The sequence below is a fragment of the Canis lupus genome, chromosome 4 (genome assembly GCF_011100685.1).
Source record: "Canis lupus familiaris isolate Mischka breed German Shepherd chromosome 4, alternate assembly UU_Cfam_GSD_1.0, whole genome shotgun sequence".
NCBI lineage: Eukaryota > Metazoa > Chordata > Mammalia > Carnivora > Canidae > Canis > Canis lupus.
This window is the reverse complement of record NC_049225.1, coordinates 41975980-42003237: the sequence shown is the minus strand read 5'-3', so window position 1 is coordinate 42003237 and position 27258 is coordinate 41975980. Positions and strand designations below refer to the sequence as shown.

Here is a 27258-nt window from a genome sequence, read left to right as displayed (position 1 = left end):
AGAAGCAGGCTCCATGCACCAGGAGCCCGACGTGGGACTCGATTCCGGGTCTCCAGGATCTGCCCTGGGCCAAAGGCAGGCGCCAAACCGCTGCGCCACCCAGGGATCCCTTAAGTTCTTTATTAATTATTGAGTGCAGCTATCTCAGTAGCCTTCAAGCAAATTTATAGAACTAAAAGGCATTTTTTTGGTTCATTCTTATGCAGAGTCTTATGAAAAGTTAAACCCTTGTATTTTAGGGTTGGGTTAATGTAAGTCCTAGGTGCTATAAACATTTTGTGGAGTATTATGCAGTTCTAAGGTGAGCTTTTTTGCCCACTCAACTCTGTGTGTACCTAAATTTATCCTTTAAAAAAATGAGCTTGAAATCATTTTTGTAGACCTTCTAATGATTTTTGTACATATTTTAGTAGATACATTATTGAGAAAAATGTGATGTTTCAGTATTTAATTATTTGTTTACACATTAAGAACTGATAATATGTCTGTACTTAGGGTATACTTGGTTGTTTTCTCCATAGGGTACTGTGGAGCACTGCATAATAGGAGTAATAATCCTTTCAGAGTTGACTCAGGAAATGAACTTGGTAAGCCTTCCATCTAATAGTGACATGAAGTTCGCTGAGTAATGCTGATTCTTTCATATAAAATGTTTGTGTGGCATGAAACTCTGAATAATCAAATCTTTTGTTATTGTGGGATAATTGAGTATTGGAACATTTATTATTGAAAGTAACAGCAACAGTGTAAAGTGCTACAAGGAAGAGAATTAGACATGGTCATTGCTCAGACAGTTGGTGAATTGTCCTTTTATCCTCTCTGTATAGTCATATACTAACCATAAGAAATAAATGATATGAAGAGAAACAAATCTTTATTTGCTTACAAATAAAAGACAGAGTTTGGCAAATGAATTTTCAATAATGGGTACACAGCAGGACTCCTCAAAAACAGGCCACTTGGCACTTGGCCACTTGCTAGCATGGATTTTCACTCTGTACAAGGAGAGTTTCCCCTCAACAGTGCCTTTATGAGCTCAGTAGCTGAGCACATTGTCACCTCTTTCTGCTCACTTTTGTACTTATCATAGTTCTAAACAGCACAAAAACAGAAATTGGGTCCTCTATGGGATAATGTTAAAATAAAAGGGGCTAAAGGTAGTGTCTATATTTTAAAACTATTGTCATGTTAAGTAGTCTGTCTGTGTGTATAAATATGAAGAGCTTGCATACCCAGGACTACTTGCCAACTCCCTTTGGAGTGTCAGTATAGTTCCTTTGCATAAAAAAAATCCCCCAAAATAACTATTTTCATCTTTGTTCAGTCAGGAATTAGAAAATATTTCTAGTTTTATTGGATGGATATCTTAAATTTAAAGTGATCTCTTAATTTATCATAGACGCCTCTGCCCCAGAGTATATAAAGATTTTTCACTTATGGCTGTATGCCAGTATGCATGTATGTATGTATCTCCGGGGCTAATAACAATAGTACCTGGAACAGAGTTACTGTGTTAGCAGGTATATTATGACAAGGACTTTGGCTAATCCTATTAGGGTCTATAAATACATCTAAAGAACTGTGGCTTTCTTTTAAAAAATAATTTTAGTATGAAAATTTTATCTCATAAAAATGTAGAGAATAGTACAACAACCCCATGTATCCATCATCTAGTTTATACAACCATCAGCTTTTTGCTAATCTTAAAACCAGCATTTTTTTTCCATTTCTTGTTTTATAAAAGCCTAACAGGAGTACAAATTGCTCTGGTAATAAGGGTTTGCTATCGAGAGAGGTCTAGGTGACATGGCATTCTAATAAAAATGTGATTAAAAGAGCAACCAAGTTTTTCTTTGAATTAGCTGTGTCAAATTTACGTAAGATTCCTGAGTACAATACAAAAAAAAGTTTTTTTCTCAACCATTTGATACTAAGTTTCCAGCATGATCCCTGAATACTTTTGTGTATATCCTACATACAAGGACATTCTCCTGTGTAACTCTAATACAACCATTACAATCAGAAAGCTAACAGTGGCATATTCTATTTGAGTTCTCATATTCTATTACTATTACTCTCATATTCTATTTGAGTTCACCATTTGTCCCAGGAAGGAACCAGTTTAGAATTGTGCATCTCATTTATTTGACATGTCTTATTAGTCTCCATCTATCTAGAAAAATTCCTCAGTCTTTCCCTCACTTTTCATGACCTTGACATTTATAAAAATTACAGGCCTGTTTTGCGAAATGTCTCTCAATTTGGGATTGTCTGATGTTTCTTTGTTATTAGATTCAGATTATGCATATTGGTTAGGAGTGTCACAGAAATGATACTGTGATCTTCTCACTGTTTCCAGTCAGGAAGAACGTTATTTGATTTGTTACATTACTAATGATGTTTACTTTGGTTACTTGATGAAGATGGGCTCTACCAGGCTTCTCTAATTGTAGATTTATTTTTTCTCCTTTGTAAATAATAAGTATTTAAGACTGAAAAGACCCATTCCTCATCAGGCTTTCAGTTTATTCACTTATTTATCAGCATGGATTCCTGGCTTCCTTTTTTATTTAATAGGTTATAATTTGTTACTAACATTATATTTTGATGTTCACATTTGCAAGATTTGGCCAGTAGGAACCTTTTCAAGCTAGCTTCTCTGTCCATTTGACACTCACTAGTCTGAATATTTTTCTTACTTTCTGGCACGAGATATTCTAGGCTTATATATCACCAAGTGCCTTTTGAAAAAAGCTTCAAGGTCTGAAGTTTGATTTTGGTTTTGTATGGGAAAAAAAATACATGGCTTTTGTGGACACATTTTATTAGTCTAATTTTATGGCATTTATAGTATCAACAAGTGTTTACTAAGTACTTCTGAACCAGGCAGCAAGGAGATAGATCTACAGTGCATGATGAAAATCAAACACTATCATTGTTAAATGTGAGCCAGGTAAATTCATATAATATCAATAACAAGATGTATTTTTTTAAAGAAAAACATCTAAACTTGAGGTTTCCTAAAAGAGGATTGTATGCTATCTTGTTTTTTTCAAAGCCAAACCTATTATTTTACTGTTCCTAAAGGGTATTCAATATATAATCCTCAAGAAGTAAAATATCCTTTACCTACATTATAGAGGTATAAATATATAGTAGACAATACATACATAGTCCCTCTTAAAAGACTGGATATCAGTGAGAAGTCCAAGTTAAGTAAGTATGTAGGCCTTGAAGATAACTGAAATAAGACCTGGATTTGTCAAAACCATAATGAGATACCACCTCACACCAGTGAGAATGGGGAAAATTAACAAGGCAGGAAACCACAAATGTTGGAGAGGATGTGGAGAAAGGGGAACCCTCCTGCACTGTTGGTGGGAATGTGAACTGGTGCAGCCACTCTGGAAAACTGTGTGGAGGGAGGTTCCTCAAAGAGTTAAAAATAGATCTGCCCTATGACCCAGCAATTGCACCACTGGGGATTTACCCCAAAGATACAGATGCAATGAAACGCCGGGACACCTGCACCCCGATTGTTTATTAGCAGCAATGTCCACGATACCCAAACTGTGGAAGGAGCTTCGGTGTCCATCGAAAGATGAATGGATAAAGAAGAGGTGGTTTATGTATGCAGTGGAATATTACTCAGCCATTAGAAACGACAAATACCCACCATTTGCTTTGACATGGATAGAACTGGAGGGTATTATGCTGAGTGAAATAAGTCAATCGGAGAAGGACAAACATTATATGTTCTCATTCATTTGGGGAATATAAATAATAGTGAAAGGGAAAATAAGGGAAGGGAGAAGAAATGTGTGGGAAATATCAGAAAGGGAGACGGAACATGAGAGACTCCTAACTCTGCGAAACGAACTAGGGGTGGTGGAAGAGGAGGGAGGTGGATGGGGGGAGTAGGGGTGACTGAGTGGCGGGCACTGAGGGGGGTACTTGATGGGATGAGCACTGGGTATTATTCTATATGTTGGCAAATTGAACACCAATAAAAAGTAAATTTAAAAAAAAAAGACCTAGATTTGTATTTAAGTTCTATTGCTTACTACTTTGTACAAACTTCTGAATATCTTTAAACTTACAGACTTACTGTCTGTAAAGTGGGAATGGCACTTTCCAGGATCTTAACTAAGATCAGATAAGCTACTAGCAGCGTAGGGCCTAGTTGTACAAGTGCCCCCATAGGAGGTTCTTCTGTTCATGTTATAGATATGGTAGTAATGAGAGATTGGTCTAAGATAGTGTGTGCCTATAAACTTTAATTTTCCTGTGTAAAAAGAGAATAATCGAAATAATATGTGAAGAGTACTTCATAAATCACATTTGTAATATTACTGTATGCTATTACTAATTTGTATTAAGGAAAATATATATTTTTTAATATATTGAGGGAAATATCAGAGAGACAGATGAAGTTTGATTTAAAAGAAGGGAAGAAGGATGCCTGGGTGGCTCAGAGGTTGAACGTCTGCTTTTGGCTCAGGACGTGATCCCAGGGTCCTGGGATCGAGTCCCACATCCCAGGCGTGGGGCCTGCTTCTCCCTCTGCCTGTTTCTGCCTCTCTCTCTGTGTTTCTCATGAATAAATAAAATTAAAAGAAAAAATTTTTAAAGAAAAATTAAAAATAAAAGCAAAAGAAGGGAAGAGTGCTGGAAATGCTAATTTGAATCCTACATACTGGTTATAGATTCCAGTAACTGCTTTCTGTAGTCATTTCTGTTATGTTTCATATTTCTATAAGTAAATCTGGCATTTAAGTATAGTCTAAATTATATGATAGAGCATAGAAAGTATCAGATAATCAATTTTGAGCTCACTGCTTTTTTTAAATCTATAAGCATTAGCAAAGAAAATAGTTTATTTTCTTCTTCCAAATAGCAAAAAGAATGCGATGGCGACTGTAGCCCACAGTGTTGATAGTCATTTGGGTATCAGACTTCAACTTCGTTTACTGTTTGCTATTGATAAATGGAAGTATTAATGGCATTAATAGTATAGTTTTGACCATATCATATTTTAGATTAGAGGCTCAAGAACTATTTGTGAGCGTATTCTTAAAAATTATTTAGCGTTAACTAATATTCAGAGGGAATGTACTATTCCTTATGTAATAAGATTTCAGGTTATTTATAATTTCTGCCTTTCTTTTTAAAACACCAAGGATATATGAACCAATGGCATTTCTGGTACATATAGAAATATTACTTTTTTATGAAGAGTTTTTCCATAATTGATTATTAACTGATTCACAGAAAGTTAGAATTTGATTATCTTAGAGATTCTCATTTTACAGGTGAAATCTGAGGAAAGGGAAGTTGTTACTTGCCTAATGTGAAATGGTGCATGGTTCAGGAGTTGATAGTCTTAGGATTCATCTATTATTTTATAATCTATATTTATATTGCCTCTGAAAGTATGATCAATTCTGGTTTTTAATTTTGGAATTGGTATGGTTAGAAATACCAATGAATTGAAACAATCCAGGGATCCTGCCTGCGGGTCTGCCATTAACTCTTAGAGTAACAGTAAGCAAGGCACTTATCCCAGGAGATTTTCAAAAGCTCTCAACTCTCTATTTGATACTTCTTTAATCATTATTTCCATTCCTTTTCTTAGTAAATTTTTGCTTTGCTATTTGTAAGTCTGCTTAAATAAATTCATCTTGTTCTTTTAAGGTTGATTATTCTAGACCTTCAGCAAAACACAGGAAAATAGCTACCTCATTTCGTGACACTTCTCTCAAAGACATTTTAGTGCTAGCATGCTCTCTTCTAAAAGAGGTAAGTTATTTAATCATTCAATATCCTACTTAGAGTATTTAGGAAATTTTAAGTTTCAAAAGAATTTCAAATGAGTCCCTCTTCTCCAGCCCCCATTCTGCCTTTTGAAGAGTTATTATGAACAATCTTAAGTACAGTAGATTTCCACAAATCTGTGAGAGGTTCCAAAAAATTCAATTTTATTTACCAGGAATATAAGAAAACAAAATACAAAGGGAATTTAGTAACTCGTCTTTAGGTAGTAATTTCATTGCTTTCCTACATTGTAGATTATTTATTATAGAAGCTGAGACTTTTTTTCTTTATTTTAGTTGCCTATATTTTATGGGATGCAGATGAACAATGAAATGACTCTAAGTTTTCCTAATTCATCAGTTATCAATATTTATTTATAGAGGAACCAAGATGGTTAATGGTAATAATTTCTTTGGGAAATTTGCTCCTTAGTGCCCTGTTGAACATTGGGGATAGTACAATTCATAATTGTATTGTGTTTGCTTGTAGTATAGGGATTCCATCATACTATTCAAGCTTTTTAATTGGCTTAGTATAGCATTTCCTAAAGTAGGTTCCACTAAATACCAGTTTCTAATTATTTCAGTTCTATGGTATAGTTAGTAATAGGATAACTGCCGCAATAGACCAGACTGAAAGATTCTCTGTTATTTTTAAAATTTTCTTTTTGTGTGGAAAATTTTATCATATACAAAAAGAATGTGGAGGAGTAATAATGAACTCCCTTGGACATATCAATCAGTTAAAGCAGTAACAGTTCATGACCAGTCTTGTTTCATCTCGGTACTTTTCTAACAATTTTCTTTTTGTGTTATTCTTAAAGCAGAATCCCAAACTTCATATCACTTCCTCCATAGATACTTCACAATGTGTCTTTAGGAGATAATAATATATTCTGGTTGTGTCAGAAAGGACATTTTGCTGGGGTGGGAGGTGTGGCGGGTAGAGGCAGGGTGCAGTCAGGATTGTTCTCCAAAAGCTTGTGAGTGTCCTTCTTCATTCAGACAGCTCTGACAACCTTTGTTAGCTGAATATGGATCATTTATACATAAAGTTTCCCCACTTGAAGAATATTATATTTTCAGCTTGTTCTAAGCAGCCTTTGAGCTAATGAATCCCAGAGATTTGTGCTGAGTAAAGTATTTGTCCTAAAGTTACTTTTTATAACTTTAGAAGATGACCTACAATTTGCAGTTAAGTGTAAAAGGTCTTATTCTCACTTTAGAAAATATAACTTGAAATAATTTATTGTAGATTTTTGTCAAAAGTGATTTTGCAACTTTTCCTAAAATATACAACATAACTATGCAAACTTTTCTTCCTAGTTCTAATTTGGCATTGAAGAAAAATTTAAATCAGTGAAGTGAAAATTTGTTTATTGACATATTCCATAATGTGTTGTTTGACTTTCAACTTTTTTCAGGTGTTGGCCAAACCTTTAAATCTTCAGGATCAAGGTCAACAAAATCTAGTAATGCAGGTCTTGAAACTGGTCCTTAACTGCCTTAACTTTGACTTCATTGGCAGTTCAGCAGATGAGTCTGCAGATGATCTTTGCACAGTCCAGATACCAACAACCTGGAGAACAAGTAAGAAGAAAGTTGAGTGTGAGGGACGGTCAGAGTAAAAGAACAGAATTAAATATAGTTGCCATATGTATCAAAAAATTAAAAAAGATTTGTAAACAAGGTAGTTGCTAATGCCCAGTATTGAAATCTGTTTTCCTTAATTCATATCATAGGCGCTTCCATATTTTGATATTGGAAAATAGGATAAATAGCTCTAGAGTTAAGGGGATAACAGGTTTGGGAGGGCAAATGAAGAGTTCTGTTTTGAAACTTGCAGATAAACGATATAACACTGGCAAGGAAAAAATACTTTTCAAAGTTAGGAAGAGAATGAATTAGAGTAAGTGACATAGCAAAGCGAAGTTGCAATTTATTTTCTTACAGAGAAGGATACCAAGAAAAAAAGCAAGCCGATTTACTCTCACACATTTCAGAAAGATGATGGTACTAGGGTATTCCTGAAATCAGAGGTGAGGAATAGGGCTGAAAGGGCTTGGTAAAAACTCTGTATTCTGCACAAAGTCCCTAGAGTCTTCTCCACTGCCAGAGGTGCAACTACCACCTCTGCCTTTTCTCGTCTCTTCCCCGTGTGTACCTCACACTTCCCAAGACCAGACCTTTTTTCTCCCGAGAAATTAAACTGGATATTCAGGATATCAAAACTAGTAGAAAAACACCACAGATTTTGTGAAAGCTAACATGGAAATCAGAGATTAAAACAAATTAAAAGGGGCTTAGTATTTTTAGTATCATGATGAATACATGAACCAAGAAATGTAATAAAAATTGCAAAGGCTACACATACACACAGACACACACCAATGCATACACATGAGTATGTGTAAAAATGGGAAATATCAGTAAGATTGATGGATTATATCACTGCCCTTTCCTGACTGTGATATTGTACTGTAGTTTTTGCAAGAATTGATTATTGGAGGAAACCGAGTAAAGGGTGCTTGGCGTCTCATTGTATTATTTCTTGTGACTCTGTATGCACCTATAATTATCCTAAAAAGTATTTTTTAAAGGGAGATTTTATAGAAACAGACAAAGTAAAGAGTTGAAGTGTTGTGCCCAAGATTGCGAATCCGAGAAACCACCAAGGAGCCGACACCGATGCAAACACACGAGGGTTTATTTACAAGCTCGAGCTTGGGTCCAAGTGTACCCGACACAGCGGAGCAGGGACTTGGACCCCGAGGTGGGTTTCAGTTTAGTTTTAAGGGCTGGTCTAGGGGACCTCCAGAAGGGGTGGAGCAATTCCTCAAGTTCTGTTTACATTTTGATATGGGGCCTTCAAGGCATTGAGCTCTGTTCTTATTCTAATAGGGACTTCCTGCCCTTGGCTTGGGCTCTGTTTTTATTCTAATATGGGGCTTTCTAGGACGTTTAGCTGTAAGCTGTTTTCTTCCTGTAACTGAAGTAAGGTAAAGTTCAGCTCTTATTCACAGGGGCCTGGGATGGCTGTACTTGTGCTAACGCTGAACTTAAAGTGGAATGGCCTTAATTTTCTCCGCCTCCACAGAAGTAAATGTCAAAAAAAGTATAGTTAATGTCCTCAGGGAGATAACACATTTCTGAAACAAGAATAGGATATTGCCTTTTTTTTTTTTTTAAGATTTATTAATTTATTTTAGAGAGAGAGCAAGCACATGTGTGAGAACATGGCAGGGAGGGGCAGAGGGAAAGAGAGAAGAGAAAAGCTAAGCCGACTCCCCACTGAGTGTGGAGCCCAAAGTGGGACTCAATCTTACAACTCTGCGATCATAACCTGGGCCAAAATCAAGAGTCGGACGCTTAGCCAACTGAGCCACAGGTGACCTGGAATAGCAATTGTTTTAAAAAGGAAAGTTCAGGGGATCCCTGGGTAGCTCAGCCGTTTAGCGCCTGCCTTTGGCCCAGGGCGTGATCCTGGAGTCTCAGGATCGAGTCCTTCGTCGGGCTGCTGGCATGGAGCCTGCTTCTCCCTCTGCCTGTGTCTCTACCTCTCTCTCTCTCTCTATGTCCATCATGAATAAATAAATAAAATCTTAAAAAAAAAACAAAAGGAAAGTTCAAAAAAAAAAAAAGAAAATTAGAAAAAAAAAAAAGGAAAGTTCAGAGAACATTCCAAATATAAAAGGCAGTTGCCAAAATAAAACATTTAATAAAAGAGTTGGAAGGAAAAATTAAGGAAATGTTTCAGAAAGTAGAACAGAAAAGAAAGGAGAGATTTGATAGAAAAAAATACAAGAATATGAAAGCATGAAAATAGGAGACCAGTATCTGACTACTAGGAGTTTGAGAAAGAGGATAGGAAAAAAAAAAAAAAAAAAATTTGCAAACAAATAACACCAATGAAAGTTCTCAGCACTGAGACTTAAATTCTCAAATTGAAAGATCTCATCAAGTGCCCATTGTAATGAATGAAAAAAATAAACACTGAGCTTCATAATCATAATCATTCTAGAGTAAAAATAATGAAAAGAATATCCTAAGTTCTACCAGAAAGGAGAAATAAGTCACCTACAAAGGATTGGGGTGAAGAACAGTGTTGGCCTTCTCAGCATTAGCACTAGAAGCTAGAAGACAATGGAGTAGTATCCTCAGACTTCTGAAGGGAAATAATTTTCAAACCAGACTGAAATGATCAAGTAGAAAGTAGAATTTCAGACATGCACATCGTCTTTGAATTTATCCCTTATGTGCTTGCTCTCAGAAAGTTACATGAAAACAAAAAGCAAGAACATGGAAGGTAAGGGGTTTGTGAAAAGGGAGCTTTAACACAAAATGACAATGAACAGACATAAAAAAGGGGCATAATTATATAACAAACTTAGCAACAACCAATCCCAAATTGAAGGCTCTAGGAGTTGGGGAGGGGAAAGGAAGGGAAATTACAGGTTACTTGATGCTATTGATCATGTGAAAAATGGCATGAAGAACATTGTACAGATCTGTCAGAGTGTTTGGAAAGAACTAGTGACAGATATACAATTAAGCACAGAAACGATGCTATAATTAAATCCAGAAAGTGTTAGAAATGTATTATAGTGTACTCCTTGGCTCATCTGGTTAACATTACTTACATAGCCATAATAAATGTAAACACTTAGAATTGATTTAATCCCAAATAATAGTGTATGGATTTTGAGAGAGGACGTAGCGGGGAGGAGCAAAATCTTATATACCATAACAGGAATTCATTTGATGTTTAAGGTAAAACAAATAAAAAAATAGTCATATAGCATGTTATTTGGAATGATGTATATAAGTGTAGATAAAGAGTTGAAAGGTACTTGGAATGAGGTTAGGTACAGCTATTTTTTGTTATACATTTTTTAGTAGTGTTTACTTTTTGATACTGTTTGAATTTTTATATTTATACAATTCATATAACTTTAATACAAATGAAAATGGTAAGAAGATTCTCCTAGTAAGAACTATAAAAATAAGTTCTGCTACATAGAAATAAGGAATATTTTAGCTAATTCGTTTCTATTTCTGTATTCATTTTTCAAAAGAAAATAGCTAGGAATTAAAAAGGAATTAAACCTAACTGGTAAGAGTGGCCATATGCAGAGGCCTTGGAATTCTTATTTGTGTGATAATGTCTTAATGATTACATTAAGCTCACTGAATGGAAGTAATGGTATTAGAAAATCCTTTTTTTTCCAGTTCTCCTGGAACCAGAAACATTGGATCTTTTCTTCAATTTGTATCATTCACTTCCACCACTACTATCTCAGTTAGTAAGTAAAAATCATTCACTACTTCATTGAAAGATACCTGCAATCTTTAAGGGTGGTATATATTTATGTAAAAAGTCATATTTATACTCTTGATTGGATTTACCTCTCACAAGCAATTTTTTCTTACATCTCCTGGGATTAATGTTACTTGAACTACTTGTCAGATTCTGTTTATAATCACCAGTGCATTCCATTTCATGAGTGAACCCAGAACCTCTAGCTGTTGATTTAGTTCCTGCCCAGAGCCAGAAAACCTGTCAATCTCTAGTTGTACCTTCCTTTCTACCCACACCCCATCCTTTCTTCTGGATCTCTGTCCAGTAGTTGGCCACAACCATCTGTTGCTTTCCCTTTTCCTACCCTCTAACTCTTATTCAACCCTTCATGTCCTAGGGTTGCCAGGCAGCCCCTATCAGGTATCTCTAAAGAGAAACACAAGGGATTTGCTCATTTGATTTTGTGTTCACCTCTCCAGTTGTTCATTTACTTTTTGAATTAAATTCTTTTGTGTGCTTTAAAAAATCTTAAAACTCTTTAGTTATATAGTAACTTTGAGTATATGAACCCCACTTTTGTGGAACCTAAAACAGAGACCAGGCAAGATTGAAAAAAAAAGAGAAAAAGTCCGTTTAATATCTAAGTTTCTAGAATTAAAGTTGGAGAATTCTGATCTTGCCATTTCCTGAAAAAAGATGTTCCAGATTTAAAGTACGTATCAGTAGTGTGTTTGTTTAGGTATGTTATTGCCTAGAAGGGAGGAATAGATCTACAAAAATACTCTATTCCCCTCCCCTTTTTAAAAAAAACCAAAAAACCAAAAAAAACATGTCTGCTCTCCAATCTAGGGTTTTGAGGTGGTGGGTTTGTTTGTTTTTTTAAAGATTTCATTTGTTCATGAGAGACAGAGAGAGAGAGGCAGAGAAATAGGCAGAGAGAAGCAGGCTCTCCCTGCAAGGAGTCCGATGCGGGATTGGATCCCACATTTTGGGATAATGCCCTGAGCCGAAGGCAGGCACCCAACCGCTGAGCCACCCAGGTGTCCTGAAGTGGTGTTTTTTTTTTTTTTTTTTTTTTTAATTTTTATTTATTTATGATAGTCACACAGAGAGAGAGAGAGAGGCAGAGACACAGGCAGAAGGAGAAGCAGGCTCCATGCACCGGGAGCCCGACATGGGATTCGATCCCGGGTCTCCAGGATCGCGCCCTGGGCCAAAGGCAGGCGCCAAACCGCTGCGCCACCCAGGGATCCCGAAGTGGTGGTTTTTAAACTGAGTTTCACAGGATACTCATGTTTCCAGGTGGTGGCAGGGTTTCAGCCTTCTGTCTTTTAACCAGAGTAGTTTTGTTTTTAGTTATTTAAAAACCATGGTTTCATGCACAATTATGTTTTGCAATAAAACAAGCTACTGGTGCTTTAAAAATTAAGTGGAAAACAACTGCTTTAGGTGAAAGTAACGTTTATTGGGTCTGCCCTATTATATCGTGCTTATCTCACTTCATCCTCAAAGTGGCCCTGCGAGGTAAGTATTATTACCCTCACTATGTTGACAAGGAAACAGACCCAGACTGGCTTAATTGAATTTCATTAGGGCAGCAAACTAAATAATAAAGCTGAGATTCAAACCCAGATGTTTTTGACCCCAAACCCTTGATATTTTTAATACACTAGTGGTTCCTAAACCTTCCACACATCAGAACTGCTTAAGGAATTGTTCGTTCATGTTTGTTTTTTTTAACAAGTGAGGACTGTGGCAAACTGGAAGAACGTCTAAAAGGCTATCCTCTGATTCCTGTCCATGTTCTCAACTTTCTAAGAGAGCCAGACATTATGTAATATCTCTTAATTGAAATATTTAAATATTGACTATTAACAGCTAATTTTTTTTTTAAACGAAGTGGGTGAACAAACATATGTGGACCAAAACAAAACCTATCAGGGCCCATTCGGCCTGAAAAGTTGCAAATTTTGGGCCTGTCACTTAATGATCAGACTTCAATGGTTTTCAGTAGTAGAATTAGGAATCCAAGTAGTGAAATTGTCTGGTAAAGTATTGACTTCTGGAAGATAACTAGACCATTTTTGTAGAATATCTAATGTTTCCAACAGTATTCTCCAAATAGTGCCTCAAGATATTAATGGGTGGTATGGGTAAGATGTACAATCACCAAATAAATTTGGGATATGCTGGCTTAAGTAAAGTTACGCCAGTTATATTAAAGTTTACCCACTTGCAGGATACCACCGTATGTAATGCACAGTATTTCTCAGACATATTTTACCACAAAACCATCTTTTATTTTTGGTAGAACACTTATTTTCTTGGTCTATGAATAGAGCTGGGCAACAGAAGCATTTGGGAACCTTTTGAATGTATGCCTGTCCAGGTTGCTTTGGCATTTTTAATAGACGAAAATATACTAGAAGAGACTACACATAAATAGAAATTTTAGTGGTGAGGTTAAAGAGTGATGGGTGGTGTTGGTGACTAATGATGTGTCTTACATTATTTCTGGATTCTATAATATTTTTCGATCATTAAAACTAAAAAATACTTTTTTATGTGAAGACTAGTGTTCCTTACCTGTGGCCGTAGTTACTTTTAAAATTGAAATGAATTTTGTTGTTCCTATTTTTAGGCACTTTCATGTTTAGTTCAGTTTGCTTCTACAAGAAGGTCCTTATTTAGCAGTCCTGAACGTGCCAAGTACCTTGGTAATTTAATTAAGGGAGTAAAAAGGATACTTGAAAACCCTCAGGTATTTATGAAGTAATTTAATTAATACTTAGTATGTAGAAATACAGTTTTTCTGCTGAAAGATGTAATAAACTCATGACTTGATTATGATTCTGAAAGAAGATATGAAGTATCATATCTATCTTCCTTAAATCTCACTTGTAGTAGAAATGGACAGTTTTTAAAAATGGATGCTTTCCTGATTCTGTGTTCTTCCTTTTTAAATCTTTTTCCATTCTTTTAGGTGAATAAGAATAGAAGGTATATATCTTATGATGCTTCTGCTTTATATCATTGTACTGTATTTCTTTGCTTTACTTCTTAAATTACTTAAGTAATTTCTTCAAAGTTATAGCTACCTTCTGAACTAGAAGACAATATAAATCTGAATGTTAATATTGGATTAAGTGGCTTTGAATTATGAGATAATGTCTTTTTGCCCTCTTGTGGACAAATAAGAGTTTGTAGATTTAAAAATCTATGCTTTAACTGCAAAGCTTCAATAGCAATATTCATTTCAGAGATTACAAAGCCATTATTAATTAGTGATTTTTGGCTGCCTAGATAGATAAAAATTTTTTGTTTTACTTTTGTTTTGTTTTTGGTTTAAAGTGAATGTAATGAAAGTATGAATTTTAAAAGGTAAAATGATTTAAGGAGATTTATCTGTCTTAGTTATTAATAACATTTGAGGGGACATATATCTGTACATAAAAAAATGTGCTTGCTCAGTAAGGTACAATTGATTTTGTAGGTCATTCTCAGGAATATTTTAGTATTTTCTGTGTTATACTTTTACCTTTCAGTGTTAGCACAATCATGAAATTTACATGTTTTATTGATAAATGAGATTTTACTAATATACTTTAAAATTTTTAGTTGTTTATCTGTCATCAATCAGTATGTGGAAAATAATATGTTAATATCAAGTGATTGTCTTAATTGGTTTTCCAGCATCCTCATATTCATGTTTCATGTCTGTAAAAGTTAGCTTGAATATTATATTATTTTGGAATTACAAATAAGTTAAAAGACCTATGAGTATGAAGTATTTTTTTGTAATTTGTTCTTTTTTTTTTTTTTGTAATTTGTTCTTAATAATTAGACACTATTTTATATTTTTATGGAGTTCATATGAATGCAATTTCTTAGAAACTCTCTCAGTATTAAACAGACACTTTTTGAATTCTCTTTCATACCAGCTACAATGCCAAGTGTTTGAACTTTTGTAGAGATAACACTTGTGTCCTATCTTCAAGGAGCTCTCACAGACAACTGGAGACCTCTTTCTTGGTCTTTCCTTTTAACCTTTCCTTTCTCAAGTTTTCTTCTATGTCTTGTAGTATTTCGGTTAAACTTTCTGCTCTACTTTGCATTAAATTATTTGAATGACTGTACTTAGGGACCAGGAGTTGCTTGAGGGCACAATGCCTGTAGATACTCAATAAACATTTGTTGAATTAAAAGAAATTTCTATTTTGTGTGCACAAACACCATTTTTACTTTGGTTCAATTGGTATCACTCTTTTCTAGGGTTTTAAGAACCCATTCTGAATTTTCGTCTTAAATATTTCTCATGTCTTCTGTTGACTTCTGTTTAAGCTGCAGCGCATATAGACATACACATATACACAAGCATGCACGCATGCAAATTTTTTGTATAATACTGTGGATTCCTAAACTTAATTTAGTCATCACAGTGTAAAACTTCTTCCACATCCACTACTTCGAATTTCTTATTATGAATCATTGATGACAACATTATATCCAGCAAGAATCATTTGTCTTCTTTCATTAATAATCTACCCAGGTGACACAAGTACGAAGGAAAACTGGAAACCTTAATAAAATACTCCTGGAATTTTATTGATAGCTCATTGGGTTGGTTTGTTTTTAAGTATTTTTAAAAGCCTTTCTTTTTCTCTCATAATTTAGGGTTTGTCTGATCCAGGTAATTATCATGAATTTTGCCGATTTTTGGCTCGTTTAAAGACAAATTATCAGCTGGGAGAATTAGTTATGGTGAAGGAATATCCTGAAGTTATCAGATTGATTGCTAACTTTACCATTACTAGCCTGCAGGTAAATAAAAATATATAATTAATGTTAAATGGTAGATAAATTTAAAACTATTTCTTGGTAAGATTTGGTGGGAATTTTTAACATTTGTTACAGTACTTTGCTAAAAATACTTATTCCAGGGTTTTATTTCTTTATTATTTTAATTTTTTTAAAGATTTTTAAATTTATTTATTCATGAGAGACACAGAGAGAGAGGCAGAGACACAGGCAGAGGGAGAAGCAGGCTCCCTATAGGGAGCCTGATGTGGGCCTCAGTACTGGAACCCCAGGATCACGCCCTGGGCCGAAGGCAGGCACTAAACTGCTGAGCCACTCAGGGATCCCCTATTCCAGGGTTTTAGGTAAAAGTTCATTGGAACATATTTTATAATAAAAATTTAAAGGCTTTCTGAATATCTAATAATTGAAGAATGAATTGAGAAGCTATAATAAAATCTTTGTGAAATAAGACATTTTTGAAAAACTTCTTTTTGTAGGTTTGGGAGAGGTTTTAAAACCACATTTTCCACATGATATGAACTCTGAAAAATATTCATGGAAAGAAGATTAGAAGGAAGTACACTAACATTTTAATAGTGATCATCCCAGTATGGTAGAATAATGAGAGATTGTTGGTTTCTTCTTTATGCCTTTTTGCATTTACAAAATTTGCTGTTAAATGTTCATTTGCTATATAAGAAGAATAAAAATTAATTTTAAAGTCTGTTTTTCGTAATTTTGTGAAAAAAAAACTGCTTAGTAATTTTGTCTTTATAATTCTTCTTCTAGGAAGATATATGTCATTTTAAGTAACCTTTGCTTTATTTCTTTGTAGCATTGGGAATTTGCTCCCAACAGTGTTCATTATTTATTAACTCTGTGGCAAAGGATGGTAGCATCAGTGCCTTTTGTGAAATCAACTGAACCCCACTTATTAGACACTTACGCACCAGAAATCACGAAGGCCTTTATCACTTCTCGGTTGGAATCTGTTGCCATAGTTGTGAGGTATTGAAAACTAAATGTTTCTGTTGCATTTTTATCTTTTGCATCTTGGAATTTTAAAAATTTGAGGTAAAATTTACCTAGTGTAAAATCACCCTTTTTAGTGAACAAGTCTGTGAGTTCTGACAAATGCGTACAGTTGTAGAACTACCCTTATAGTTAAGACGGAGAATAGTTCCATCAACCCAGAAAATTCTGTTTTTTCTTTTTTTTTTCTTTTTTTTGAGATTTTATTTATTTATTCATGAGAGACACACAGAGGCAGAGACCTAGGCAGAGGAAGAAGCCGGCTCCCTGCAGGAAGCTTGATGCAGGGCTCGATCCCAGGACCTGGGGATTAACAACCTGAGCCAAAGGCAGGTGCTCAACCACTGAGCTACCCATGTGCCCCAAAGCAGAAAATTCTTTTGTGTCCCTTTGTAGTCAGCCTTTTCCCCACCCTCAGACTCTGGCAATTACTGATTTGTTTTGTTTTTCTATACTATTTGCCTTTACAGAATGTTGTATAGATGAAATCATATAGTATGTAGTCTTTTAGTCCAGCTTCTTTCACGTAGCATAATGCATTTGAGATTCCTCCATGTTGCATCAGGAGTTCTTAAAATTTATTGCTGAATAGTATTCCATTTTATGGATGTACCACAGTTTGTTTATCCATTCACCTGGAATTTTGTTGTTGTTGTTGTTTTAACTTAAATTCAGTTAGCCAACGTATAGTGCATCCTTAGTTTTGAATGTAGAGTTCAGTAATTCATCAGTTGTGTATAACATCCACTGCTCATCACATCACATGTGGACATTTGTGGTGTTTCTGTTTTTGTGATTTATGAATAAAACAGATGTAAGCATTTCTGTACAGTTTTGTATGAACATAAGTTTTTATTTCTTTTGGGTAAATATCTAGGTGGGAGATTTCTGGGTTGAATGGTAAGTATATGTTTTACTTTATAAGAAACCGGCAAATTATTTTTCAAAGTCATTGTATCATTGCATTCCTACCAGCAATGTATGAGAGATCCAATTGCTCTTTATTCTCATCTGTATTTGATATTGTCACTTTTTAAGAGTGTAATTCTATTAGGTGTGTAGTGGTACCTTATTTTGGATTTAATTTACATTCCCTTAATACTAATAATGTTGAGCATCATTTTATGTGCTTATTTATTACTATTTGTGTTGTTTGGCAAAATGCCTGTTAAATTTGTTGGCCCCCCCCCCCTTTTTTTTAAGCCAGGTTGTTTATTTCCTTATATTGAAATTTGAAAGGTCTGTATATTCTGGTCACAACTCTTTTTAATGTATGTTTTTGGCAAATATTATCTTTCAATCCATAGTTTGCCTTGTCATTTCTCTCACAGAAGAAACAAAGTCTTTCAAAAAGCAAAAGTTTGAGAGTTTAAAGAAGTCCGATTTATCCTTTATTTTTTCTTCTAGAAGTTTTATAGTTTACATTTACTTCTCTGACTCATTTTGAGTTAATTTTTGTATGTGATATATGAGGTAAGGCTTGAGTTGAAGTTGGTTTTTTTATTTTTTGTCTTTTTTTTTTTTATGGATGACCAATTATCCCAACACCATTTGTGGAAAAGACTATCTTCTCTCCATTGTATTGTCTTTATACTCTTCAGAAAACTAATTGACCACATACATGTCCTTTCTGAGCTCTGTTCTCATTAATCTATGTGTTTTTCTTTCTGCCAGTACCTTGTCTTGAATACTGTAGCCTTACAAGCTTTGAAATCAGGTAGTGTGAGTCTTTTGCCTTGGTTTTCCCTTTTCACAGTTGTTTTGCCTCTTTGACTTCTTCGCTTTTCCATGTAAATTTTAGAAACATCTTGTTAGTTTCTACCCAAAAATCCTGCTGAGATTTTGACTGGGATTGTTTTAAATTTGTAGATTAATTTTGGGGAAGAATTGACACCTTGGCAGTAGTTCCGTCTTTCAGTCTGTGAGCATCTTACTCTTTTAATTTATTTAGCTCTTTGGTGATTTCTTTCCTCACTGTTGTGTGGTATTCCACCTTCAGATTTTTATATGTTTAATTACACTTAATTAGTTAGATTTTTTCCTGGTGCCTTTGGAAGATGCAGTTTTTTAAATGTCAATCTGCAGTTCTTCATTGCTAGTATATAGTGATACAGTTGAATTTTGTCTATTGACCTTGTATGCTAGGACCTTGGTAAACTTACCTATGAGAGGTAGTAGCTTTTGTTTTATCCTTTTTTGGGGGACTTTAAATGTGTACAATCATGTTGTCGTCAAATATAGACATTTCATTTCTTATCTTCCAATCTATTTGTCTTTTGTTTCTTTATCCATAATAGAATTTTTTTAACATAAAATTTATTTGTGAATAAAAGCATATCACATTCTAAGCTTGTCTGCAAACTTATTCTTCTGTATTTGCAGAGATAATTTAGATGATCCACTGGATGATACTGCTACTGTGTTTCAGCAGCTGGAGCAGTTGTGCACTGTCAGCAGATGTGAATATGAAAAGACATGCACTCTTCTTGTACAGTTGTTTGACCAAAATGCTCAAAATTACCAAAAGCTTCTGCATTCACCTTCTGCAATAACTGTGGACAAGGCAATTCAGGAAGGTCAGTACATTTTATATGACTGTATATGGTATTATGTTGAATTTTAAGTAGCTTCATTAGTCACTTTAATAATTTTACTGCAAATTATTTTTATGTATTTCCCCCAATTCCTCATCCTCTAATAAGCCATTAATTTTATTAATCTTCTGGGTATTTTGGTTGCTTGATGGTTAATTTTCAGTTCTTCTTTGTAAGATATGTGAAAAGTATTTTTCTGGAATCCGTATCAAGAAAAGCTGATAATGGTATTTGAGTAGAGTTCATTAACTTGTAACTGTCTTTTAACTAATCATGTTTCCTATAGTTGACTATAAATTCAGAGCTCAATTTCATCCAATAAAAATAAGATCTCATTATGGTTTTGCATTTGTGTATTAGCTTTCACTATGGGTTTGGTTTATTATTGTATTTTAACTCCTCAATTTCCTTATTATTTTTCTTTTTCTTTCTTTCTTTCTTTCTTTCTTTCTTTCTTTCTTTCTTTCTTTCTTTCTTTCTTTCTTTCTTTCTTTCTTTCTTCTTTCTTTCCTTTTTTTAAGATTTTAATTTATTTATTCATGAGAGAGACAGAGAAAGAGAGGCAGAGACACAGGCAGAGGGAGAAGCAGGCTCCCTGCAGGGAGCCTGATGTGGGACTCAATCCCAGGTCTCCAGGATGACACCCTGGGCTGAAGACAGCACTAAACCTCTGAGCCATCCTGGCTGCCCTATTTCCTCATTATTTTTCTTTAATCGTTTATTGAAGGAGGATTTATTTATTCCTGTATGTTCCTTTAAATCCTACTGGGAACATAGCAGGGAATAAAATTAAGTAAACACATTTTTCACATTTTTAAAAAATGAAATGAATATGAGAATGGAATTGGCTTTATATATTTCTAATAGGAGACACTTTAATTATAGTTCTGGAATTTTTTTTTTCTTTTACATTTCTTCCTTTCATCATTTTGGAAAGTGAGTGGTAAAGGATGATAATCACACTCTCAATGATTTCCTGTCTAAACTCTTAATATGGTATTTGATAAATCTAAAACTCTTTTTAAACAATTGTTTAAAAGACTGTTTTACATTTACATAGTATCTTCTTAAAATGGCTTTTATTATCTTTTTTTGTTTTCTTTTTTTGGAGTCACACATTAAAAAACTGCTCCTGGGCTAGGTGGTGGAGTAAGTAGTTAACCTTCTCTACTTCAGATATTCTCTCTTATTAAGATCTCATTATTTGTAAATTAAATTGAGGAGCAGTATTTTTTGCGGCATTTAGTCTTTTCATGATTGATTTGAAAATTATTAAATTTTAAATACATACAAAAGGTCATTAACATATATTAGACCTAGTGACTAGCAATAACACCATCATATAGCTGAAAGAATAGGTCAGTATTGGTATCTTTGCTATTCCTATTGTTCTTGGTCCAAATCCTTCCTACCAACAGAAAGTACTTGCAATCTTGAATTCTGTGTTTATCATTTGGTGCCTTTTATTATTCATAGTATTACTGCATATATATTAATATATATTCTGAAAATAATGCATGGTTTTGCAAATTTCTGAACTCTGTACAACTGGAATGAAACTGTACTACTTGCTTTACATGTTTTTTCCCCTCAGTATTACGTTTATGAGAATTTGTGTTGATGTTATGGCTATGGTTTCTTCAGCTACACTGCCACTGTTCTCTATTGTTTGAATATGCCAAATTTATTTATGCATTTTCTTGTCATTGGATATTTGTGTTTTTTTCTGTTTTTTTGATAATACAGTAATTGCTACCATAAAGATTGTTATGTGTATCTATTACATAGTTAATTTCAGTAGATGATGCCAAAGTAGTTTATAGAGTGATTTACTACTTTACATCTTGCCTACCCTGATCTGGATCTTTGCCAACAGCTCATAATGTTGGACTTAAATTTATACCACACTAGTTGATATATACCTCATGGGTATTTTAGTTTTTATTCCTGTAATTATTAATGAAGTTTAGTATTGTCTTATGTTTGTTGACTATTGTGTCATTTTAGTGATATATATATTCATGATTTTTTATTAAATTTCTTTTCACTTTTTGGATTATTTTTGTCTTACTGATTGAGTTCTTTATGAATTTATAAATTTTTATCTTCCTTTATGTACTTTGGATGTGGGATACCACCCTTAATGTTCTATTCCTGCTCTTTTTTTTAATTTAACAATGTATTTTATAGCTCTTTTCAAATCATTATATAGAGAATTCTTATTTTTTATGAATGCATATTTCATTTTTGAATATATCGTATCATAATTTATTTGACCATTCCCTCCACCACTGAAAGTCATTTGAGTTATCACTGTCAGCTATTAAAATTAATTCCATATAGATTAATAATAAATATGTCATTTTACATGAATGCAAATGTATATACATATTCATATATATATATATGATAAATTTCCAGAGTGGCATTACTGTTGAAGAAAGAGTAAATATATTTATAACTTGTATAAATGTTGCCAAATTACTCTTGGTATGGACTATATCGATTTACCTATCCATCAGGTCTGTAGAAGAGTTTCCATATTGCCTTCACAGGATAATTTTACCAACCTTTTGAATTATTAAAAATTCTCTAGGTGAAAAATGGCTTCTCAGTATAATTTTACATTCTCATAACAGCGCAGTTAGGCATTGCTTAAATTTATTTAAGAGCTATTTAGTCATCTTTTTCTGTAATGGCCAATTCATTTCTTTGCTCATTTTTTATCGGGTTGTTGGTCCTTACTTTTCTCACTGATTTTTTTTTTTTTTAAGATTTTATTTATTTATTTATTTGTTTGAGAGAGAGAGAGAGAGAGAGAGAATATGTAGGGGTAAGGGTCAAAGGGAGCCAGAGAAGCAGACTTCCTGCTGAACAGGGAGCCTGATGCAAGGGCTCATCCCCGGTGACCTGAGCCAAACAAAGGCAGATGCTTAATTGACTGAGCCACCCAGGTGCCCCCTTAATTGATTTTTTTTCAACAACCTCTGTATTTTAGAAAAATGAGCTTGTCTCTGATTAGAGTTGCAAATATCTTTTTCTTTTCTTTCTTATTCTTTTTTTTCTTCTTGAGTGTATAGTTTGGTGAATTTAGCAGTTATTCACAGCCATCTAACTATCACCATACTCAAGATAGAGAACACCTTTCTTCACTCCAAATAATTTCCTCATGCTCTTTGATCTCTTTCCCTGTCTTTTTTTTTTTTTTTTTCTTTCCCTGTCTCTTGACCCAGGGAACCACTGGTTTCTATCACTGTGTTTTGAAATCTTTTAGATTTCTTTATAAATGGAATCATACAATAAGTAGTTTTTTGTATTTGACCTTGCTTAGCATAAGTTTTAAAATATGTATATTAATATTGTTTCTTTTTATTGCTGCATAATATTCTGTAGTATGACTTTACCATAATTTGTCTATCTAGTCACTATGTGATGGACATTTGAGTTCCACTTTCAATTTTGGGGCTATTATGAATAATGTGCTTATGAACATTTGCAGACAAATCTTTGTATCTACTTAAGTAAATTTTTATTTCTTACGGGTGAATATCTAAGACAGATTCCTGGGTCATATGAGAAAACGTATATGTAATATTAGAGGATACCACTATACTGTTTTACAAAGTGTACCTACCATTTTTCATTCTCATTAACAATGTATGAGAATTTCATTTGCTCCACATCTGCATCATGATTTGATATTGTCTTCTTAGCTTTAGCAGTTTTACTGGGTATCTAATAGTGTCTTATTGTGGTTGTAATTTGCATTTCTCTCATAATTAATGGTGCTGTACCTTTTGCCCATTTACATATCTTCTTTTGTGAAATGTGTGTTCACATGTTTTGCCCATTTTTAAATTGAGTGGTTCTTTTACACATATTCTTAATGGAATTATAAGACTGTTTTATATATTCTGTATATAATCTCTCTTTCACATATGTTTGCAAGTATTTTCTCCCTGTCTGTGGTGTGTCTTCTTAACCGTTTTTCAAAGAACAGAAGTTTTAAATTTTGATGATCTACATTTTCAAGATTTTCTTTCTGGCTTGTGCTTTTTGTATTTAAGGAATCTGCAACCCAACTTACAGGAGGTTCTTCTATGTTTTCTTCTAGAAGTCTAATAGTTTTTAGCTATTATGTTTAAGTCTGTGAACGACTTAGGTTAATTTCTGTGAATAGTATGAGTTAAGGGTAAGGCCCGGTCCCCAACTCATAGTTTTATAGTTGTTCTAGCACCATTTGCTGAAACCACTATCTTTTTCCCTGCTAAATTATCATAACACCTTTGTCAAAATCAATTGATTATAAAAGGCTAAGGTTTATTACTGGACTCTATACTGTACCATCGATCTATATGTCTTATCCTTCTGTTAGTATTCTACTGTCTTGATTACTCTAACTGTAAGTCTTGAAATCAGGTAATCCATTCTCACCTCGTTCTTTCTCAAAATAGTTGAGTCTGTTCTAGGTTTTTTGCCTTTCTATATTAATTGTAGCATCAGCTTGTTTATTTCTTTCATATAATCTCCCTAGAATTTTTATTTGGATTGCCTCAATCTATGCATCAATCTGGACAGTCTTAACAATATTGAGTCTTCCAGTTCATGGACATGGTATATTGCTCCAGTTATGTAGTTGTCCCTTAATTTTCTTTGAATGTTTTATTGCTTTCAGTGCATAGGTATTGAAAATGTTTCACTAAATTTATTAGCATATATTTTTGATGCTATTGTAAAATTTAAAATTATTCTGAAAACTCTATAAAACCAGAATGGATTTTTGTCTTTGTGTCGTATGACATTGCTAAATTTACTTATTCTAATAGCTTTTTTTGTGGATTCTTTTGGATTGTTATATATGATCATGTCATCTGCAAATAAAGACAGTTTTTTATGTCTCGTCTTCATGCATTTTCTTTCTTTCTCTTGCCTTATTCCATTGGTAGGACCTCCAGTACAATGAATAAAAGTGGTGAGAGTGGATAGTCTGGCCTTGTTTCTGTTATCTTTACAAAGCTCTGAGCCTTTCACCATTGAGTAGGATGTTATCTAGTTTTTAAAGGATGTTCATAATAAATTTGAGGAAGTTCCCTTCTGTTCCTCTATTTATAATGAATGGGGTCATTGATTTTTTTTTTTAATGCTTCTTATCTACATATTCAAGTGACCTGTTTTTTCTTCTTTTTTTACTCACACAGTGAATTACATTGACTTTTCTGTGTTAAACCAGCTTTTTACTCATATCAATCCTACTTGGATATGATAAAATGTTCATGTATATAGTGTTAGATTCAATTTGCAAAAGATTTATATTATAGTGATGTTCATGAAGGATATTTGTCTGTAGTTTTATTTTCTTGTGATGCCTTTGCCTTATTTTGGCAACAGGATAATACTGCCTTATAAAATGAGTCAGGAAATATTTCCTCTTCTTTATCTTCTAAAAGAGTTTGTGTAGTATCAGTATTATTTCTTTTGTAAGAATTTGATAGAATTCACCAGCAAAGTCAGTGAGCCTAGAGGGTTTAGAATTATAAATTCAGGTTCTTCAATTGACATAGGACTATTTAAATTTTCTCTTTCTCCTGGGCTTAAATTCAGTCATTTATATCTTTCAAGGAATTTGTCTTCTTTTTAAATTTATTGAAATAAATTTATGTCTAATATTCTGTTAGTATTCTTTTACTCTCTATAGGATCTGAAATGGTGTTCCTTTTGTTCTTTTTCTTTTTAACTGAAGCATACTTGACCTACAACATAAATATTAGTTTCAGGTGTACAACATAATGATTTGATATTTGTTTATATAGTAAAATGATCACCTCAGTAAGCCTCATTAACCCATCACCATATATAGTTACAAAGTTATTTTCTCTTGTGATGAGAACTTTAAAGATCTACCCTCTAAGCAATTTTCAGATATGCAGTACAGTATTAACTATAGTCATCATGCGATCTATTACATCCCTATGACTTAGTTTACAACTAGAAATTTTTAACTTTTGACTCTGTTCACCCAATTTACCCACCCACCCCTCTTTGTTGATACTGACTGTTGTTGCCTTTTTTTTCTTCTCCCTGATTGACCCCAATTAGATATTCATCAATTTTTTAAATCTTTTCAGAAAACCAACTTTTAGTTTCATTGATTTTCTTCATTGTTTGTTCATTTATTTATTTCATAAGTTATTTTAGCTTCATTATTTTCTGCCTTATACTATTGATTTAATTTCATCTCTCCCCCATATTAGAGATTACACATTTTGAGTTTTAGATTTTTCTAATAGAAACATTTAAAGTTATGAATTTCATTGTTAAGCATTGTTTTAGCTGCATCTCATGAATTTTGATTTTGTATTTTTATAATCATTTAGTTAAAAATACTTTCTAATCTGTATTTCTTTATCAATTTATAAAATTTGAAGTATATGCTTTTATTTCAAGTATTAGGGGTTTTCTTAGTTGTATTATTATTGCTGATTTCTAATTTAATTCCATCTTGGTCAAATATTATCTTTTAGGATTTCGGACTTTTAAAATTTATTGAGATTTGTTTTATGACCTAGCATATGGTATGCCCTGGTAAACATACCACGTACACTTGAATATGTGTATTACCACTTGGAATAGCACTTTATAATTAGAAATTAAGTCAAGATGATTAATAGCATAGTTCAGGTACTGCTTGTCTTTATTAATTTTGTTATGTCTTGATCTATTTCTATTATTTATAGACAGACTAATTATAATCTCCAAATGTAATTGTGGAATTGTCTTAGCTACTTTTAGTTACCATTTTTTGTGCGTCAAGTAGTATCTATAATTGTTTTTCTTTCCTATTAATTAAAATCTTTCATCTTGAAATCAATCTTATCTGATAATACTATAGTCAATGCCTTCTTATACATCCTGTTTATATGCTATATCCTTCTGCATGTATTTACTTCCAGTCTGTCTGTGTCTTTATAGTTAAAGTACATCTCATTTAGACAGTCTATTAGTATAGTTCTTTCTTTTTTAAAAACCTATTCTGACCATCCTGTCCTTTACTTGGAATGTTTAGTCCATTAACTAAATGAGGTGGAAGAGGACTACCAACGCAATATCATGTGAACTATTTCTTTAGAATAAGGTTCTTTGTATCACACTGGTAGTCTGTATTAAGGCCACAAACCATGTGAGGTCTGACTTGAGGGTTTTTTCCTACTCTCTACCTAATGTTATAGTCAAGTCAGACAAGTTTCTCTGTTGTGTTTCTCTGCCAATGGCAGGTTTTTTTCCCCTTTCCAGTTCATTTGTTCCACTAAGGGTATAACTGTGTCTCAGCTTTTGTTGGACTCCTCACATTGGGCATGCCCTGGGCTTTGTCCTTTGTCCATCAAGGAGAAACTCAAGTTCTCTAGTTCTTTCCATGCTTATGTCTCTAGATTTTAGCCTTCAAATCATTTTAGCCTTTGAGGATTTATTTTACTTTCTTACCAGCTCAGTGGGTGGTACCTTTGTGCAAATTAGGTGTAGATGCACCATAGTAGAGTGCAGATTCATGACTAGAGGCTGGATTTTGATCCTTCCATGTCTTTTCAGTTTAGGTATCTTTTTGTTGCCCTGTAGGCCTGGATTGTAGTGTTTTTAAAAGGATTTTTTTTCTTTTTTTTTTTTTTTTTTTGTCTAATGACTCAGTGGTGTCCCCAGATAGTATCTTTCCAGATTTGTTTTCTAC

The 27258-nt window shown here is 33.6% G+C and overlaps 1 protein-coding gene across 6 annotated transcripts in view; it reads left to right on the top strand.

Annotated features, from left to right (window-relative positions):
- RANBP17 (RAN binding protein 17) overlaps positions 1 to 27258 on the top strand; it is a 301098-nt gene that overhangs the window by 21335 nt on the left and 252505 nt on the right. For 5 of the 6 annotated variants that reach the window (XR_005358198.1, XR_005358199.1, XM_038534774.1 and 2 more), the window contains exons 5-12: positions 522 to 587; positions 5695 to 5799; positions 7238 to 7403; positions 11043 to 11116; positions 13754 to 13873; positions 15787 to 15933; positions 16748 to 16920; positions 19327 to 19520. Coding sequence is in view for 4 of the 6 variants with exons in the window: in XM_038534774.1 (XP_038390702.1) it covers positions 522 to 587; positions 5695 to 5799; positions 7238 to 7403; positions 11043 to 11116; positions 13754 to 13873; positions 15787 to 15933; positions 16748 to 16920; positions 19327 to 19520 (1045 nt within the window). In the remaining 2 variants the exon portion in view is untranslated. The remainder of the gene's footprint in view (positions 1 to 521; positions 588 to 5694; positions 5800 to 7237; positions 7404 to 11042; positions 11117 to 13753; positions 13874 to 15786; positions 15934 to 16747; positions 16921 to 19326; positions 19521 to 27258) is intronic. The other variant, XM_038534775.1, reaches the window with a different exon arrangement.